General features: G+C 50.5%; 1 protein-coding gene across 1 annotated transcript in view; it reads right to left on the reverse strand.

The window, feature by feature from the left end:
* C2CD2 (C2 calcium dependent domain containing 2) overlaps positions 1-18,644 on the reverse strand; it is a 53,063-nt gene that overhangs the window by 12,195 nt on the left and 22,224 nt on the right. The window contains exons 4-13 of the mRNA XM_045526560.1: positions 16,868-16,987; positions 13,968-14,072; positions 13,212-13,334; positions 10,205-10,328; positions 8,493-8,601; positions 6,171-6,229; positions 4,470-4,594; positions 3,824-3,998; positions 2,929-3,042; positions 1,291-1,418 (exon numbers count right to left, since the gene is read on the reverse strand). Of these exons, the coding sequence (XP_045382516.1) occupies positions 1,291-1,418; positions 2,929-3,042; positions 3,824-3,998; positions 4,470-4,594; positions 6,171-6,229; positions 8,493-8,601; positions 10,205-10,328; positions 13,212-13,334; positions 13,968-14,072; positions 16,868-16,987 (1,182 nt within the window). The remainder of the gene's footprint in view (positions 1-1,290; positions 1,419-2,928; positions 3,043-3,823; positions 3,999-4,469; positions 4,595-6,170; positions 6,230-8,492; positions 8,602-10,204; positions 10,329-13,211; positions 13,335-13,967; positions 14,073-16,867; positions 16,988-18,644) is intronic.

The following is an 18,644-nucleotide window of genomic DNA, read 5'->3' on the forward strand; positions in this document are numbered from 1 at the left end:
AAACTCATCAGTATACACTTTGTATCTTTTTAAGACTCATATTTGTGTATCAAACATGTAGGTGCTCAATTAATCGGTGGGGTTGAGAATGGGGATGATGGTTCCCAGGGGCTGGGAAAGGACCGGGAGCGGGTACGGGCTCCTTGGGGGTGGTCACGCTGTCCTCGGCCTGGGTGGCAGTTACACGGGGAGTTTGCTTAGTGACAATGGTGCTTTTCTGACAGTGCTGGCTTGCAGAAGCACCCACGGCCTCGAGATGGCACGCTTTGGCATCAATAAAGATATTAATAATAACTGCAGTGGATTAAGAACTTTATATGGTAAGTTCCAAGAGCTCCTGATGGTTCTAAAATAAAACGTCAGAGAAGTACACGGAGACGACCGTGGGTCTGGCCCTCACTCCCTCATTCGCCCCCCCCGGACGGAAGAAAGCCCACCGTGGCCCGTGGGCCCTGCTGGCTGCACTGGAGATGTGCTCAGGGCCACTGTGGGCTGGCGCCGTGGGGACCTGGAGCAAGGCCACCCCCCCTCCAGGTGCAACAGCAGCACGGGTGACTCCTCTTCAGCCCCTCCCAGGCCCAGTTCTGGCCCCGCTCCCGGCCACCCAGGGTCCGGTCTTCCAGCCGGCCCGCCCACCCTCTCGGGGCCCTCTCGGGGCCCTCGCAGTGCCCGTCCGCCCTCCGCGCTCAAACTGCTTCCTCCTCACCCCCTCCTGCTCCGAACCCAAACCGCCCACCCTCCTTCCACTGGTTCCTTTGGAAAAGTCGAGGGAGAAAGTGACTGAGGGCGGCCGGTCAGTCTCACACCCAGCCCTGCGCCCTGCAGACGAGCCACGGCCGGAGAAGGGATACCGCCGGGGTGTCTACGGAGGACACAACACTCCTTCCTGCTCTCTGGGTACAAAAGCAATAAACACGCACTGCCAAAAATTAACATGCTTCGGAAACGTGCACCGTGGAGAGTGAGCGATCCCCACGGGGCGGCGAGGAGGGTGGAGAGTCTTCGCCAACGGGATCTCACCCCACGTCCTCCACTTTCAGTAGTTTCCCTTGAAATGATTCACCAGCCTCAGCACCCGGAGCATCACAGTGAGAAACTCGCAAGTTTCCTTCACAAACAGGAAAGACTGCATAAACAAACCACCAGGGATCACTCCCTTGCTGGGCGAGGAACGTGATTCAATGTTTGTAAACGGAACCTTCTGGAAACCTCTGGCTGCTGACGGAGTGCTCAGGCTGATTTCTAGCAGGACCCTGACAGACCCAACACCCCCCACACCCGGGACTGTACCTTGGAGATCCCTGATATGATAATAGTACTCTTCTTCCGTGGAGACTTGAGTTTCAGCTTTGAAGATTCACTGAGCTGTCGAATGGCCACTTCGGCCACCGGGTCCGAACCGTTCAACACCAACAGCTCTGCCGGAGAGAAAGCAGTGTTGAGTCCACTGGCACGAACTAAACACTTCCGTGGGCACTTCCAGGGACGATGGAAATGGCCCACAAGCAGCGGTTAGCAAGTATTTTCCATAAAGGGTCGAGTGTGAACAGCTTAGGCTTTGCAGGTGGACAGTCCCTGAAATGGCCCCTCAGTGGGGCAGAAGGCAGCCAGGAAGCACGGGTGAGTGAGTGGGCACATCCGGGCTGCACAGCAGAGAGGGACCCGGGGGGCTGGCTCCCTGGCCACAGACCAGACAAGGAGCCCTTGGTGGAACCTCAGCCCGGGGTCTTTTATAAAGGGGTCCTGCCCAGGCAAAGGCCCCCACGGTAGGTGGCAATGGGGTGCACTGCCGGGGGTGGGCGGAAGGCTGGGGAGGGCCACTGGGAGTGGCAGGGCCTGTGTCTAAGAAGCTGCCAGTGGCAGGGCAGTGTTCAAAAAACTATGAAAACTCCTGTGCGGGAAGAGGCAGTTTAAACTCCACCAGGCTGAGAGACTATAAAACTATCTTAGCACCGCCCTGCAATCCGCCGCCCTCCCCTTCCTGCTCCACTGGGACCTCAGGGACTCGGTGAACAGGCAAGGTGAGCAAGGGGGAAGCACCCACCTGCCCTGTCCCTCTAGGCTGGAAGTTAACCCCCCAATTTAGATTATGCTGTGATTTAAAGACATATTGGGGCCGGGCACGGTGGCTCATGCCTGTAATCCTAGCACTCTGGGAGGCCAAGGCAGAAGGATCACTCGAGGTCAGGAGTTCGAGACCAGCCTGAGCAAGAGCGAGACCCCCCCATCTCTACCAAAAATAAAAAGAAATGATCTAGACAGATAAAAATATATATATATATAAAAAATTAGCCAGGCATGGTGGCGCATGCCTGTAGTCCCAGCTACTCAGGAGGCTGAGGCAGAAGGATCGCTTGAGCCCAGGAGTTTGCTGTGGGCTAGGCTGATGCCACAGCACTCTAGCCTGGGCAACAGAGCGAGATTCTGTCTCAAAAATAAATAAATAAATAAATAAATAAATAAAATAAAGAGATATTGGTAGTAAGGCTATCTTTAAAGATGTCTGTTACCTGAAAGTGACCATAAAAACGGGGAATTTGCAACCAGAGCTGGGGGACACGACTCCTACTACGCAGGTTAAGCTGACAGAGGGGACAATAAAGTGGACATGAAGATTATGTTCTGAGTCCTACTGATCTGATGATAACGTAAGAAACTGTATAAGCAAAGCCTTGGCTGGGGTTTATGTTTGCTGCGCTGACGCCTCCCCAAGACTGAGCAGGGAGGTGAGCTCCATCCACTCCTGGGCTCCCGTCACTTTGGATTCCCCCCCCTCCTCCTTCACGCACTACTTGAAAACAAAGCAAAACAACTCCACTCTTTGCAGACTCTGAAAAGGAGATGTTTACTTCTCGCCAGATGAAAGCGGCTGGAGCACAGCTCCCAAGCCTCCACGGCGCTAAGAGAACAGGTGGGCGCCTGCTTTACCTGTGTCGGAAGAAGACAGCGTCTTGCTGACGGGGGCGCCGTGGCAGGCGATGGCCTGGACGGAGATGTCCTTCTCGACCACCTTCACCTTGACGGGCGTCTTCGCGGGAGACTCTGCCGGGGAAAGACCCCGGTTACCCAGGGCTCCTTCACTATTGCCGAGGAGGGAAATGGCGCCTCTCGCGGCAACCCCAGCCAGAGCAGTGGGTAGGGGCAAGGTTTACCAAAACCTTAAGACCGAACAATCTCTCTTATTCTTTTCTGGGGGTGAGGTGAGCAGAGGCGAGCGTGGTGTTGGGTGCCCAGGTTTAAATACAGTTGCAGAAACGTTTTAATGCAGCCAGAATTTCCTTTGCTATTGTGCATTCCTGCACTGTGCCAAGCGATCTATTCCGGGAAGATACTACTTTTGCACAAGCAGAGACACAATAAACATTGGAAAAACTAATAAAGCATACAAGTTGTCTATGAGGCTGTGGCTGTGGAGACAGGTATGGAATTCAGCTGGATCTAAGTGACATCATGTCAAGCCTTCTAATAAACAATTTTTAACATAGGAAAGTCTACCCTGACCACTCATGTCGAATTTTTTAAGATAGCTCGCCATTCCCACACAAATGTAACGGAGTGCTTGCTATAACTTGGTTGCACTTATACCAAAGTGTAACTATTTATAACGTCTAGACTTTAGGTTCAACTATGGGGTTGAACCCTGCTTCAACTAATCATGTGTTTATTGGACAGAATAGAAAGATAATTGTCCAACAATAACAAAACCTAAGCACGAGTCTTGCCAGTTACCATTCTTCCTACGTCATGAGATTTTCTTAGTGAGACCCAGCGCTGCAGCCCTGGCCCTCTGCAGTGCGTCTATGACATTGCTCTACGGCCTCACCAGAGCTCGGCGGGGACGCCCTCCCCAAGTCGAAGCGAGGCTTGGTCTTCACGGCAGTGACAGTAGTGACTATGGTCCCACAGGGCATCACCGTGCGGTCCTTCTCTATCTTTGCAGCAGGAACAGAGGGAGGGACTTGCCAGGACTTCAGTTCACCGGGTTCTACGTAAGAAAACTGCAGAGAAGACTCATTATTTGTTTTGCAGCACGTGCAAAGGCTGATGAGCAGGGAACTCTGCCTTCTTTTGAAATAACCAGTGATCTCTTCACTTGATGTCACTTAGCATTTCCAGTTAATCTGGATTTTCCCAGAATTAACACAGAACCACAAGATCCGAGCTCAAACAGCCAACTCAACATGTGACGATGGAATAAAAGCTGGAGAACCAAACAAAATGTCAAAAGGCCTTTCTGGCTTGGGGCCAGCGAGGGGCCTCACGGACGGCTCTTTCCTACAGCTGCCAACCCAACGCGACCACGGGCAGGAGGTGCCCCACTCGAGTGGAGAAATGCGTAGCATGAAACAGCATCTCTTCTCAGGTGAGCTTCCAGTTCACAGGGAAGCCGGAGCCAGACTCTGGCAGACACGAGTTAAGATGCTCTTAGATCAAGCCAGAGCCTGGCCATGGGGGAGAACATCGCGTACCTCTGCTGTGACCGAACCCAGCACCAAGCTGCCAAGGGCGGACCCGCTGGTCAGTGTAAAGCTCTGTGGTCCAGAAGGCTGCTTCTTAAATAAGTCTAAAGGAACCGCCGTCACCGCCAACAGGCCTAGAAAGGCAGGAGACAAGCAAGAAGTGCGGCTGATGTTTCCACAGGAGCCCATGCAAGCGGGAAGGTCACCGTGAACCGCTACAACCAGCACACGCTCCTGACCTGTGTTCTGTAACTTGAAAATGCTCTCGTTTCAGAACACTCTAAAAAAGTCATTGTCGTGAAAGACAAAGGAAGCTGTGTAAATGTCACAAGACAAAGGAGGCTAAAGTGATGTGGCCGTCAGAGGCACTATCTGACCCAGTGCCGGAGTGACAGGTAGTGCTGGGGAGGAAATCACTGGGCCCAGGGACCAATGTGGGCAGGTAGATGAAAGAATCGCATCAGTGTAAATTCAGGAAGCTGATAGCTGTACCGTGGACACGGAGGAAAACATCACTATTCTTAGGAAATAGATGCTATAGAATTTAGGGGAACAGGTCCAAGACACACGAAATTACCCTCAAATCGTGTGCGTGTAACGAGAGAATGAGGGGGAGGGACAGGGGAGGGGAGAGAGAGAAACACACCTGACCAAGGGTGAGCACAAATAATAAAGGAAACGGGGCGAATGTTAAAAATGCAAGCGTCTGAGTACAGGCTACACGGTTGCTCTTCGTATCATTTTTGTAAGTTTGAAACATCATCGATTCCATGAGGCTGCGCTGGAATGAAGTCTACATGGGCAGCGGGAGTGGTGACCCCGACACGGGACTAGACGTCGGCTTCTCCCCAGGCCAACAGCGCCCCCACCTTCTCTCCCCATTTCTTATCTCGTGAGCAGCCCAGCTGACTCATGACCCCAGGATCAAGGGAAGTGCCTCAGAATTCTTGCTAAAAACTAGCACACAGCTAGTTAGTTAGCAGAAACAGCTACCTCTTGATTTCATGGTGGGATAAGCCAGGCAAGGGACCCCTCTTCCCAATTTTGGTATGTTTATAGGGATTTTTAAAAATCTAATAAATACCGAAACTACTGATTTGAATACATGCACACACACAGGTCTATGTTCAGTTTAGTGACTCTACCTCTAATTGCTGCATTCTTGTACCTACACCGTGTGTCCAGCGTGAGCCGCTGCGGCTGACATTACAGGGAAAAGCCACGCGGAATTCACGCAGACAGGAAGCAGAATGGGGAGGAGCAGTTCTGCAGAGGGTGGGGACGGTGGCTGCACAGCAATGCACGGCAACACTGCATGCCCCCCAACTGTATACTTAGAAATGGCTAAGATGGTAAGTTTTATATTATGTGTATTTTGCCACAACTACAATTTTTTTAAAAAGAAGGTCTGTTGAGGGTAGGAGGGTTCAGAACTGCTTCTCTAAGCCAAGAAGTATTGAATAAAAGATTTTGGAGTTTTTTTTTTTTTGTTAAAAAAAAAAAGACAAACATAAAACCAAGTTGAGCATTTCCCCAAAATGCATGACCTTGGAAATAACTGAAACTGCTTTTCCACCAAACATTCCCTCGGGAAAACCCGGAGCAGTTTAGGGGAGGGGTCAGGTCCCTCTGCTGGGTCTCGTCTCGCTCCCCCAGGCCCCGCGTGACCTTCCCCAAGGCGGCACCTCTGTCCGTCTGCTCGACACCCACCTTCTGAGCCCACCTCCGAAATCTGCAGGTGTAACTCCTTCGACTTGGCACTCAGCTCACTGTGGAAAGGGAAGAAGGTCGTGAATCCTTAAAAATACAATGCTTTATTATTTTTTCAAAATATAGTTGTTTATTTTTCTCTGGTTGTAGAGAGAAATAAAGCTGTCAATATTTAAGAAACTACAGAGACGTATAAGCAAAAAGGGAAAGACCATGTGCAACCTCTCCATTCAGAAACAGCAGCTGCCCGCGTCTGGGACCAGCCTCGCAGAGCTGCCGGTGGAACCTCCTGTGACGGCGACAGGTGCCGGCCAGGGCAGCGCCACGGAGCACGAGATGTGGCCGGTGAGGAACTGAATGGAACTTCGTTTACTTTTCGTTAAATTTGAAGAGCCACACGTGGCTAGCAGTTCCATACTGAAAGCACAGCCACGTACTGATCTGAAGACAAAACCAGGAGCGCGACACATCCCCCCTCCTCTGGAATCTGCTTTTCTCACTGAAGATTGATTTCGCGGACATCCTTCCATGTCTACAGAGCAGCATCACTTTTAGTGGGTCTCCAGTATTCTGTTATTCGGCCTTAAGAGATTTTATTTAGGCAACTCCTTAATAAGCAACCCTTCATAAGTGACTGGCAGCTCCCAGTATTTCACGACTATGAGCAAGCTGAGATAAACGCGTATCTTTGCACACTGTGTGGTTATTTCCTTAGGAAAACTGCAATTGCCAGTCAAAGGCACATGCATTGCAGGGTTTTTAAAGGTACACTTATGGATGACACCCATGACATTTATTCCAATTCACACCCCACTGCCATTCTCGCCTTCTTAGTCTTTACCAGCCTGCAGGGTGAATAACGATCTCTCTCTTTCGTTCGAGCTCTCCTTGCTTTACTTATTTCTGAGACTGACCATCTTTTCAGAAGTTTATGGCCATCTATAGTTCTGGCTTTTATATTTCCAGTTTGGGAATTTTGCCCAGTTTTCTAAGGGAGTGTTCACATTTTTGCTAATGACTCATAAAAGCCCTTTACATATATGCACACACACACACACATATGTACACACATGGGACATTTTCTTCCATGACTTTTTCTAATTATTTATTTTTCACTCAGCAGATGGCAATTGCATTCAACATTTTGGTAGTCAGCTACTTTATGGAATTATTACTTAATACTTCTATTAGTTTTCTAATATTATTTACTTCTATGCCATATCCCTTATTATTTCTAATAGTTTCAGTTGACTTACTTGGATAGGTCATATCTTGAACAGTGTCACATTATCTCTAAATGATTAGTTTTGCCTCTTCCTTTTCAGTATTTGTAAGTCATTTTTTTCCCTTATCTAATTGCGTCAACCAGTACTTCTAGAACAAAATAATGAGCAACCTACCTTTGACTTTGGTGGGACTGCTTCTGGTATTTACCATTTGCAGTGATTTTTTAAAAAAAAAAATCTTAAAGAACTTTCCATTAATTTTGTTCTAATTACGTTTTTAAAAATTAAGAATGGGTATTAAATGTCACTGAATATCTTTCAGGCATATATAGAGATAGTAAGTTTATTCTTTCCTTTGCTCTAGTGATACAATGAATTTTATTAATTGAGTCCCTTACATTAAACCATCCTTACATTGCTAGTATGAATTCAACTGGTTTTATTTTATTGTATTTTATTTTTGAGACAGGGTCTTGCTCTGTTGCACAGGCTAGAGTGCAGTGGCGTCATCATAGCTCACTGCAACCTCACACTCCTGGGCTCAAGCGATCCTCCTGCCTCAGCCTCCCGAGTAGCTGGGACTATGGGTGTGCATCACCACGCCCAGCTGATTTTTCTATTTTTCATAGAAATGGGGTCTTGTTCTTGCTCAGGTTGGTCTCAAATCAACTGGTTTTATTTTTATTGTGCTGCTAGATACTATTTGATAATATTTTATTTATGATTCTTACATCGTTATTTATAAGGGGTCTAAACTTTTCCCTTTTTCTATTCTGTCAGCTTTTGGTGTCAGTCAGAAGTTTCCTTCTATTCTGCTCTGGGTGGGATGTGTTTCTAAGGTGAGTGGGAAACCCAGCGACAGTTCTCTCTTGTCACACAGGGCATGACAAGAAAACGAGTGCCAGGGAGCTGCCTTTAAAAAGAAATCCACGTGTGACGTAAAGCCACCTTTAAGATGCTTAAGATACATTTTAGTTTTTATTTATTTATTCTTTTCTTGACATAAACAGTGCTACGAAATGATTTCAGGATCTGGCAGTCGTGAATAGACACAGCTGTGGAAAACCATGCCTACGCTAACCCCGGCTGTACTCACAAGGTGAATTCTTCTTCCCAGGTGAGGTTGGTAGTGTTTTTCGCTAGGGTGCTGGAGAACCTCTGAACAGGATCGTTCAGCTGAGCTATGCACACTGTGTTAGTGTCACCTACGATCAAACAAAATGACATCGTGTTGGCTTTTATTTTTATTTTTTAATTGCACTAAGACACTGTTTGCATATAAAAGAAAGGCTAAATTAAATGACTAAAGTCTTGGCTTACCCACTCCTGAAAATACATTCTTTCTTTCATTTGCCATCTACCAACTCTTAAAACACTGGCTTCCCTGGGGTTAAGGAATTTTTTCCTGCACTTGACATCAACTGCCCTGAACTGACCCCAAGTGCCCTATTTCCCCCAACAGTCCTGGCCACAGGTGCAGCCTCCCAGGTGGGGACCCTCGCCGGAGGTGGCACTATTATATGCAGAGACCGGCCCCACTGTGAGGCAAGGTAACAGCTGTCAAAGCCTCAACTTACCTTTGGGATGACTCCTAAATTTGGAGCTACCTCACAGAGAACCCACTTCCCTACTTACGACAGGCAGGTGTTATACCTGACGTAGCTCAAATCAAAGGCCTTTTGGGGGTATCTGATCCAGATAACGGGACATTTCACTGGAGAACAGCTATGTCTGCTTTGAGGAAAGGCTTCGCCCTGTGGTACGAGGTCCCTGGTATACCGTGTAATCCATGATCAAAGCATGTGTTTCCCCTTTACTGTGTCGCAGGCGGCGTTAAGTGCCCGACACACATTCTCCTACTTAACTTTCACAATCACCCTGCAAGGGGAGACTTGGACCCAGCAGGGGGGACATCCTTGCAGAGGCAGGAACAGGGCCCTGTCTCACGGCAGGTACGTGCTGGGGCTGGGACCCCCGCCCTGGCCAAAGGAGTCCGGGGAGCCGCTCTCAGCCTCTGGGCAGTACAGGCTCAAAGGGCAGCATTTCAGCGCTTTTACCAAAAAAATCATCCATAACATGGCAAAGGTCTCAGGCATTAGATGTGGCCTGTCTGTGTTTTTGGAACTGGAAGAAACCCCTTGCAAATAAAGGTAAGTCTCCTCTAACATTCTCAGACGATAGAAAAGAACTTCCTACTCTTAGCAAACTGGAGTCACAGTGTAAAGATGTGTCCTTTAAGTAAAAGCCCAGAATCTCTGGCGATTCTGTGTCTAAGGCCTCGGCCACGATGCAGAACCACCCGGAAAGGGTTGTCTGCTCTGCGCTGCTCCAGTCTTGGCTCGGACAGTGGCCATCATCTCCCAGCTCCAGGGTCCCCAGTGAGCCGGAAGGCCTCCGACACCCCATCAGCCATCTGCCCGGCCCCCCACTTCCAGGAAAGCAGCAGCTGCATATTGGTCTGGGAACTTAATGTGTGTTTATGGTTTAATCATCAAAATAAAAAAAAAAAGGAAAAGGAAAAGAAAGACAGTAATGTTCTAGACCAAAGACAGAGGACAAACCAATCATAATCCTTTCTTCCTGCTGCCTCCCCACATGCAAAAGGAGGGGTGGATTTTTAACCATCTTGTTCTACCGTTAGATTCTTCCAGCGCTCTTCCCAAACAAAGGCAGGGCTCTGCTGCGGACCCCCAGGAGGCTGCCACAGGAGAAGCCAAGGCCACTTAGAGCCACAGGCAGCCGTCCACTCACCCGGGTGCAGGGACAGCCCCTTCTGCACAGACGGGCCAGGCTCCTGCCGCCACCCACCTGAAGCACCAGGATCGTCTAGCAGCGAGGCACGGATGTTCTTCACCAGCAGTTTTAGTTCGTGAGCCCTCGGAGGCTTAGGAGGGCAGGATTCCTGAGCAGTAGATGCAGCACGCTGTAGACTCTGCAGGAAAGGAAATGGAAAGTACTGGCTATGGGGAGACCAAGGACCAAGGAGGCAGCTGCCGACTCCTGTTACGGAGAGGGGAGGGGGTCTACATAAAACCCTCGCAGGGGCCTGAGCCCTGGGGTCTGCTCTCAAACAACTTCTCCTTCTGGGAAGGGAGCGAGCCGATGAGGCCTCACCAACCCACTGCCTGGGGGCCTTTCCTACCGGAAAAAAAGCAATGCAAGTAGCAAGGCATTCAGCCACAGAGCAGGTCCCCAGAACTCCCCGTGGGTGGAGAATGGGGGCTCGGTTTGCCATGGGCACACACTGTCTGACCCAGGGCAGGTGCTAAGAGCATGACGACGTCCTCTCCAGGCTGCAGGTGCCCCCTAACCACTAGACGGAGCAGGACACGGCCAGGCAGAACCGGCCAGGGCCACCAGCCCGCACCTGTCTCCCACCTCCAGGCAGAGTCCGATGTCCATGTGAGGAATGTCTAAGCATCACCTGGCCTCGCACAAATGAGGGAACAGAGGCAGGCACAGCCGGCACCAGCTGCCATCTCAACATGTCCCCCATCAGGCACCAGAGAGCACCCCCAAATTTGAAGAAGCCCATCTTCAAACCAGAGTTTTCCAAACAGGTCCCACCTTCACTCACTGCTGCGAGCGTCTTGTAAGAGGAGTGTCTTTCACTGCAAGTGTGGGGGAACCCAGAAGGGCCCCTCAGAGACAGCACGGGCCTCTGCGGTGAGACCCCTCCAGGCAGAGGCCCCGGCCACTGGCCTGAGCTGAGCGCTCCTTGGGGGGAACACTCATGAACACCTCACGTGACACTCGTGTTCTTAAGTCCCTGTCTGGGAAACACTTCGGAAACAGGCGCTTCCCCAAAGTGAGCTGAGAGTGCCGGGGGTCACTGCAGAAGTCCTAAAATCCAGGCACGTAAGCACTGTGGACACAGAGATCCACATGACACATTTTTTCAGTTCTATACGTGTGATGGCTAATTTTATGTGTCAGCTTGGCTGGGCCGTGGGTGCCCAGCGATTTGGTCAACCATGATTCTGGATGTTTCTGGGAGGGTGTTCGGGGTGAGATTAACACCGCACTCAGTAGACTGAGTAGAGCAGACTTTCCTCCCTGCTGGGGGGGGGCCTCATGCAATTAGCCGAAGGCGTGAATGGAACAAAATGCCGACCCTCGTGCGAATAAGGGGGGAGAGCTCCCGCCTCTGCCTCGAGCGGGGACGCGGGTCCTTCCCTGCCTCCCGCCTCGCACTGCAACACTGAGGCCTCCTGGGTCTTGAGCCTGCCGGCCTGGGACTGGGACTCACGCTATGGGCTCTTCTGGGTCTCAGGCCTTCAAATTCCAACTCGGATTAAAGCACAGGCCTCCTGGGTCTCCAGCTTGTCTACTGCAGCTCTCCGGCCTTGGAGTCAATTCCTTATAATAAATTTATTTATACACACACACACATATTGGTTCTGTTTCTCTGGAAAACCCTGATCAATATAATACTACACATATGCTATGTTGATGAATAAACTCTACAAATGTCTTTAAAAGCATTACTGGATTTATGGTAGTTTTGGTCCTTTTATTTTTTAAATCCATGGATTCTAGATACATACTACCAGTTTATGACATTTCTCAATTTTGACATTAAAAATTTATTGCCATATTCAGAACAGTCAACTCCCATCTGAAAGAAACCACTGTGACAGAATTATTAAAAGGGACAGAGCTGAGACTCTGCTCTCACCGCCCAGGAAGCACAGCCTCCCCCTCTCTTTGGGGCGGCTGAGCCCCGTCCTGGCCTTGAGCCCCGGGGGGCCTGCGGGACACATGCCAGCCCCCCCCCCCAACCCCTGCGGCTGCCACCTGTGGCCCCACTGCCCACTCTGCTGCGCTGTACGCGCCAGGAGGGCGAAGGTGGCTTCCTATACTCTTGTGACCCCCAGTGCCAGAGCTCAGCACAAAACAGTGATGAGCTGACATGTGTCCAGAGAACCAAAGTCCCCAGACCCAAACTCCTGACAGCCGGTGACGCCTGCCCTGATGAGGCCAGAGACCAAGAGTCTGCACCACACAAACCACATCGAACGTTATATTTTCAAACTGGCCTCACCAAGAACTACATAATAAATCATGCTACGTAAAAATCAGTGCCAATAATTTTTTTTTTCAAACTTCAGGGACTGTGAGTGCCTGTCTCACATAGTCACGATGAAAGGACCAGCGTGTGACTGAGCAGAGGGCTGGTGATGTGTTGCTCACCAGGACAAAAGCTCTGGACAGGAATTTAACCAGAGAAGCAGCACCCTCACTGGGTGGTGCAGACGGGCGAGGATGAGGAGGGAGGCAGGCAGTGGGGAAAAGGGGCCGCACAGGCGAGAGCAGCCTCCTCTGCTCCTCACCACCCAAGGGACATAAAGCTTCAGATGCTACCGAGGGCCAGCCCAGGCCGGGCAGCAGTCTGGCCCCAGCCGGGACTCAGTCATCTCAGCCCATCCACTGCCCCTTCCTCTGCTCAAGCCTGGGGCAGTGTTCTCGTAGCTAATATCATGTCCCAGGTACCTCGGTCCTGGAGGGTGAGGTCCCAGGCTCTGAGTAGACCATGAAAAGTCAAGTCTGGGCTCATGAAAAGCAGAGAACCAGGGCCTGGTCAGGGTGGGACTCTGCCGAGTGGCCCCGCAGCCTCTTCCTTCCACCTGGTGAAGCTCTGGAACCCCAAGTCTAAACCTGAAGCTTTATCCCAAGACCCTGGTCAGCATGTATCAGCATCTGTGCAATCTCAGCTCTCCCACTGAAACACTGGAAGTGCACACAGATCCTCCCAGAGAGGTGGCCATGACCCCTAGCAGGGTTCAGAAGCAGCAGACCCCTCAACCGGGCTCACCTGAACTTCCGTTACGTTCACAGGCCTGGCGCTCAGAACCACTGACGCGGAGGCGGAGCCAACCGCACGCTTTAGGATGTCCTTGAGGGTGTCGGATATCGCACCTGTCTCAGCCACCTGGTCCTGCGGAGAGGAGAAAGTCGTCAAATCATCGTCACATGCCCCCTTCCTGCTCCCAAGCTCACCTCCTCAAACACCTAAAACCATGCAAAACAGGAAGGAAATTACCCCAGATTTTAGATGCATCCTTGAAAAAACCCTTGGAAAGAAAGGAGGCCCTGCCCTTGGGAGTCAGCCTTTGGACTCGGCCTCGCCTGAGTTTTGAATAAAATGCCCTCGCCGTGGAGAGAGGATGTGACAGTCAGGCACGGTGGGCGCCAAGCAGACCCACGGTTTCATTCCCCTTGGCTGCACACCAGTGCTAAAAAATTTCCAGCTGATTAAATCGCACTGGGGTGGGGGAAGCTTCATGAGTTTGAAAAGTGGCCCGGCGAGGCCAGAGGCAGCCCAGGTTCAGAGCCTGATTAAGTCCATCAAAGCCCCACCCCACAGTGCCCTGTCAGGCCAAGAGGCCCATTTCACGACCCAGGAGACCCAAGTCAGCCTGGGGAGGGCGGCTGGGGATGGGGAGGGAGGCTGGGGACGGGAGGAGGCTGCCACATTGGGGATGCGCAGAGCCTCAGCTCCCCAACAGGCTGCCCGGCGCACGCGCACTCACGCACAGCGATGGAAAACCATGCAAACTTACGCACTGACCTCCCCCTGTGCTTTGGGCTGGACCTTAATGGCCATTTCCGGCACGCTGATGAAGGACCACCTAACCTGGATGTCCTCTCTCTTTTCTTGCAGGTGGAGCTCCAGCTGTTAAGGGAAAAAAAGGTTACTAGAGAGCTGCTCCAGCCACCAGAGCCTTGATGTGCATTTGTGTGCGTGTACGCCTGCGTGTGCGTGTGGGCGAGTGTGTAGTGTGTGCGCGTGTGAGCGTATGCACGTGTTCACGTGTGGGCATGTCTGTGTGCGTGTTTGAGTGCATGTCTGCTCGTGTGCATGTGTGTGTGTGCACACGTGTATATGTGTACATGCTCATTTATTCATTTATTTCCACAGACAACTGCTTAGGTTTCCCCTTGGCATACTACATGCTTTCACAGTGGAAAGGAGGACCCCAAGCCCTCTCCACCCTCCCTCTTCCAGCACCTTCCTCAGCCTCAACCTACTGCTCAGAGAGGAAGCTCAGCATTGGTGGCTGAAGGCCAGATGTCATTAAAACTCTACAGTTTCTCTAAAATAAGTAGTTTGCTGTGCTTTGCATTTCTCCTTCTCGGAGTTTCACCAAGGCAGGAAGGAGAGAGGAGTGAGAGAAGGGCCAGGGTGCTTTGCCCCTAATCCTGGGCACGGACTCCCCAGCCCCCACGCCCACCCTTACCTTACCGTCTCTAGCCCGGCACCACAGCACCCTCTGAGTGGGCTGCAGTCTCTAAGAACACCCCACCCAAAGCTACCCATCTGTGGGAGGCAGAATATGGCCCCAAAGATGTCCACGCCCTACTCCCTGGAACCTGTGACTACGTGACCTGACATGGCAAAGGGGCCTTGGCAGGTGCCATCAGGGTGAGGGTCTCGAGATGGGGAGGTGATCCTGGGCCCTTTCTGTGAGCCTCACGGAATCACACGGGTCCTTAAAAGTAGGAGAGCAAGGCAGAAGAGTGGTCAGGGCCATGTGACTTGGGGACTCGACTGGTGGCTGCTAGGTTTGAAGGTGGGGGAGTGAGGTGCCTCCCGGGGCTGAACGTGTCCCCCACCAACAGCCAGCGAGGAAATGGGAGCTCAATCCCACCCCCAGCCAAACTGAATCCCACCAGCAACCCCAAATGGGCAGGGACACAGACTCCGCCCTGCGACTTCCACAAAGGGGACGGTCCTAACACCCTGACTTGAGCTGGCACCACACGTCTGACCTCCTTAACAATAACATCTTAAACCTGCACGGTTTTGAGCTAAGTTTATGGTCATTTGTTTCAGCAGCCATAGCAAACTAATAGAGCATCCTTTATTTTTCTGCCAGACACACTTTCTAAAGCAAAAATCCTTCCATCCCATCTCCCTCCCTCCCCCTCCACCCTGTCCCTCAAATTTCGTTTGGGAAGGAAAGAATGCTCTAGACTATCTCAGTACCCGGGACGCCTGCCTCATGCTAGAAGCGGCGTAAGAGAAAAATGCTGACTTCTGCTTCACAATCACTTCCACCATGCCTTCCCCTGCCCTGTAATTTCAGGTAATTCTAGAAAACGTGCACTTTAACTGCGTTGCCACAGATGACTGGGTGGAGGTGCCGGCTGCGGCACCTGTCTGTGCCTTTGGTCTGCAGAACATCATCAATTATTTACCAGCCTCAGCAGCTGCCTCTGCCCGGAGAAGTGATCCACACACCAGTGTCAGACCGTGTTAGGAGATCAAAGGTACAGTGTGTCCCTCCGCCAGGAGCTGCTTACAGCGGCATCAACGCTTTGATACAATAAATGCAACCTCAGACACCACATTGCTTCCGTTTGTGTCTGCGACCCTCACTGGGCTCATGGGTTCTGACACGTGCATCAGATGCGGCAGAAACAAGACCCAGACCCCAAAGGTTATTTCCTACCACAGTGTCCAAAGAATTTGGGGGTGCAGGGGAGGGTTAACGCCTCACAAGTCGGTGATGTCAGCTCTGAACCTCCTCAGTTCTCTAAAGGGGAGTGTTAGTGGGGTGGGGTGAGGGCTGGGGGTAGATCTCAGAAAAAATCCACTTAGATAGCCAGAAAATCTTGTTGGTCCTGGTTATGCAAAGCTGTGTCCTTGTAAGAAAAGCATATGGAATGTCACCTTCCTCTGTATTGAGAATTCCATATGACTTGGGCTCACCCCTAAAAGCAGGAGCCAAGTTTGAGGACAGAGGAGATGAAATGTGGGGTTGAATTGGCAGTGACCCTTAAAACGGGCCCAGAAATTTGCAAGTTTTAAACACTGGCTAAATGGGAGCTACGGTGACCGTTTTGCTTCACGTGAGAGATGCATGGCTACCTGCTGATCAGGCAGCCAAAAGCACCCTGAAGTCTACCCTGATTATCACTGGTCTGTGAGTCTCTCTCTATAAAATTATATATATGTCTGTTATCAAAAAATAATGGAATGATAAATTTTTTAACTTATAAAAATAATAAGGGGTTCTTTTAAGGTTAACTTTTTCCAAAACCAAAAGGAGGAATGCCCCAGCTGTTTTTCCAAGTTGCAGGCTGCTAAGTCTAGTGCTGAGCTGGAAGGAGACCCACTCTCCTCGTCTCAGACACCACTTAGGTTACTCCACCAGTCGGCAGCACCCCTGGCTTGTGTGAATGCCTGAAAAGCCAACCTGGATTTATTATATATATGTATATACACACACACACACACACACATATATATACATATATACACACACATATATCAATATAAAATGTGTGGTGGGGTCACACTTTTATTTCTTACATATACAATATGGAATCTTACAGTTTGAAAATTATGCCATGAATGGTAACTAATAAAAACATGAATATTTGCAGCCCTGTGGCTCACACCATGCTCACCCTCGAGTTCGTGGGAACTCTGTGCCCCTGACTTGCAGAATCCACCCGCCTTACCTGTAAATGGAAGGGGGTGAGCTGCACGTCGTACAGCCGGCGCCCCCCACCCATGGCCGAGGCAGGCCCCGCGCTGACCAAGAACCGGGCGGCCTGGCCCACCACGTGACAGACCACCACCTGCAGGACAGACAGGGAAAGGATGAGACCACACACAGGAGACAGGGGGGCTCGTACACAGGCATCTTTACTTCTTTGAATGAAATAATCTGGGCTTTACACGTTAGCAAGGGCAAGAAGTCAGAATGTCAAACTTGGACAAACATTCAGATTCATATCTTTTCTATGATGTAATAGTTTTAAAACTGGAGACAATACTCCAGAGCTTTGCTTTCTGATGGATTTCTGAGGAGCTAAACTTTGTCTTGCCCAAATCTAGTTATGCTCTGTCCACACAGAACGAAGGGCAGGTGCCAGGTGTGCAGGCTGGGAGGGGGCGGGCAGAGGGAGTCCAGCAGATGGACGGCCAGTGTGTCCGGCCACAGCCCCGTCATGAGGAGGCTGAGGGTAAGGCCAGACTGACCTCTGCATTCCCCAGACAATCACTGACCCCCACCGCAGGGAGTCACTTGGGAAGGAAGAGAAAAATTCTTTAATTCTCTGGTGGATTCATCAGAGTCTAAAATACCAAGGTTATCAAAATAATCCCTTTGTCGGGGTGTGCTATTGCCCACGGTTCTGAGCCAGGACACCATCTTTTCCTTTTTCATCCACTGGCTGCCCCCCTAAACCACGCCCTACACCCAGCTCTGGGCGCACGCCCCTACCCCACCCCCGCCCCTGGGACAAAGACGGAACCTGCACACGAGCCCCTGGCAGGGGTCGACTTCCAGAGCCCACGGTCAAAGACCTCGATGCCACAGATCTGGAATAAAAACTGCACAACTCTTATTCTCACCCATTCCTGTGACGTCACTTTCAAAAGATTAATTCACATGGATTAGTTACATGTTTCTGTCATCTCCAGAGTTCACAAAGGGTCAAAACAAAAAAATGTTTGTATAAGAAATGTCCTCTATTCATGTTAAAAATAAATGATCTATAAACAATCCTTTTTGGAGCAGCATATTTTGATGCCAGATGAGTTATACACACCGATGACATGACACCAAGAAAACTCTCTGTCCTTTGTCTCAGCATCCTCTGCCTTTTACTGCTTAAAAAAAAAAAAAAAAGACAATGACTTGGCTTACTTCTGTTATTTCTCTAGAACCTTCTATACTAGGCTAATCAGAATTTTACCAAGAAAACAGCTTAATCGGTGCCTTGACTCGAGCAAGAAAGAGCTTGGTTTCTCTTTGTATCCAGCGCTACAGGAAGTTCCCCACCACCCTACTCTGACACACAGAGGACCCAAGCACTCGATTAAAAGTAAATAAATAAATAAGATAAAATAAAAGGACTTTAAAACTTCTAGAATGTAAGACTCCAAAGCTCTTAACACTCAAAGCCACATCACTAAAGTAAGTACCATCACTAAATGGGACAGTTCCAGGTCAAAACATCGTTTCCCAGTGACGCCCACGAGGCCTCCCCCGGCCCCTCCGCCCTCTAAATACAGCCAGTCAGCAGAAAAGCCCTTTCTTGGCCTTCCCTGTGTTCAGCTGGAAAAGTCCATTAACAAGACAATCGGAACCTGCTTCACCGTTTTGATACAGCCAAACAAAACAGCACCGCTGTGCCCGTGGGGTCAGTGCGGACCTCCACGAGGGCCAAATCCCTTCCGGGGCCAGCCTCTGCCGCCCTGGGAATGATAATGCCCATTTGTCAAATGGAC

The sequence above is a fragment of the Lemur catta genome, chromosome 1 (assembly GCF_020740605.2).
Source record: "Lemur catta isolate mLemCat1 chromosome 1, mLemCat1.pri, whole genome shotgun sequence".
Lineage (NCBI taxonomy): Eukaryota > Metazoa > Chordata > Mammalia > Primates > Lemuridae > Lemur > Lemur catta.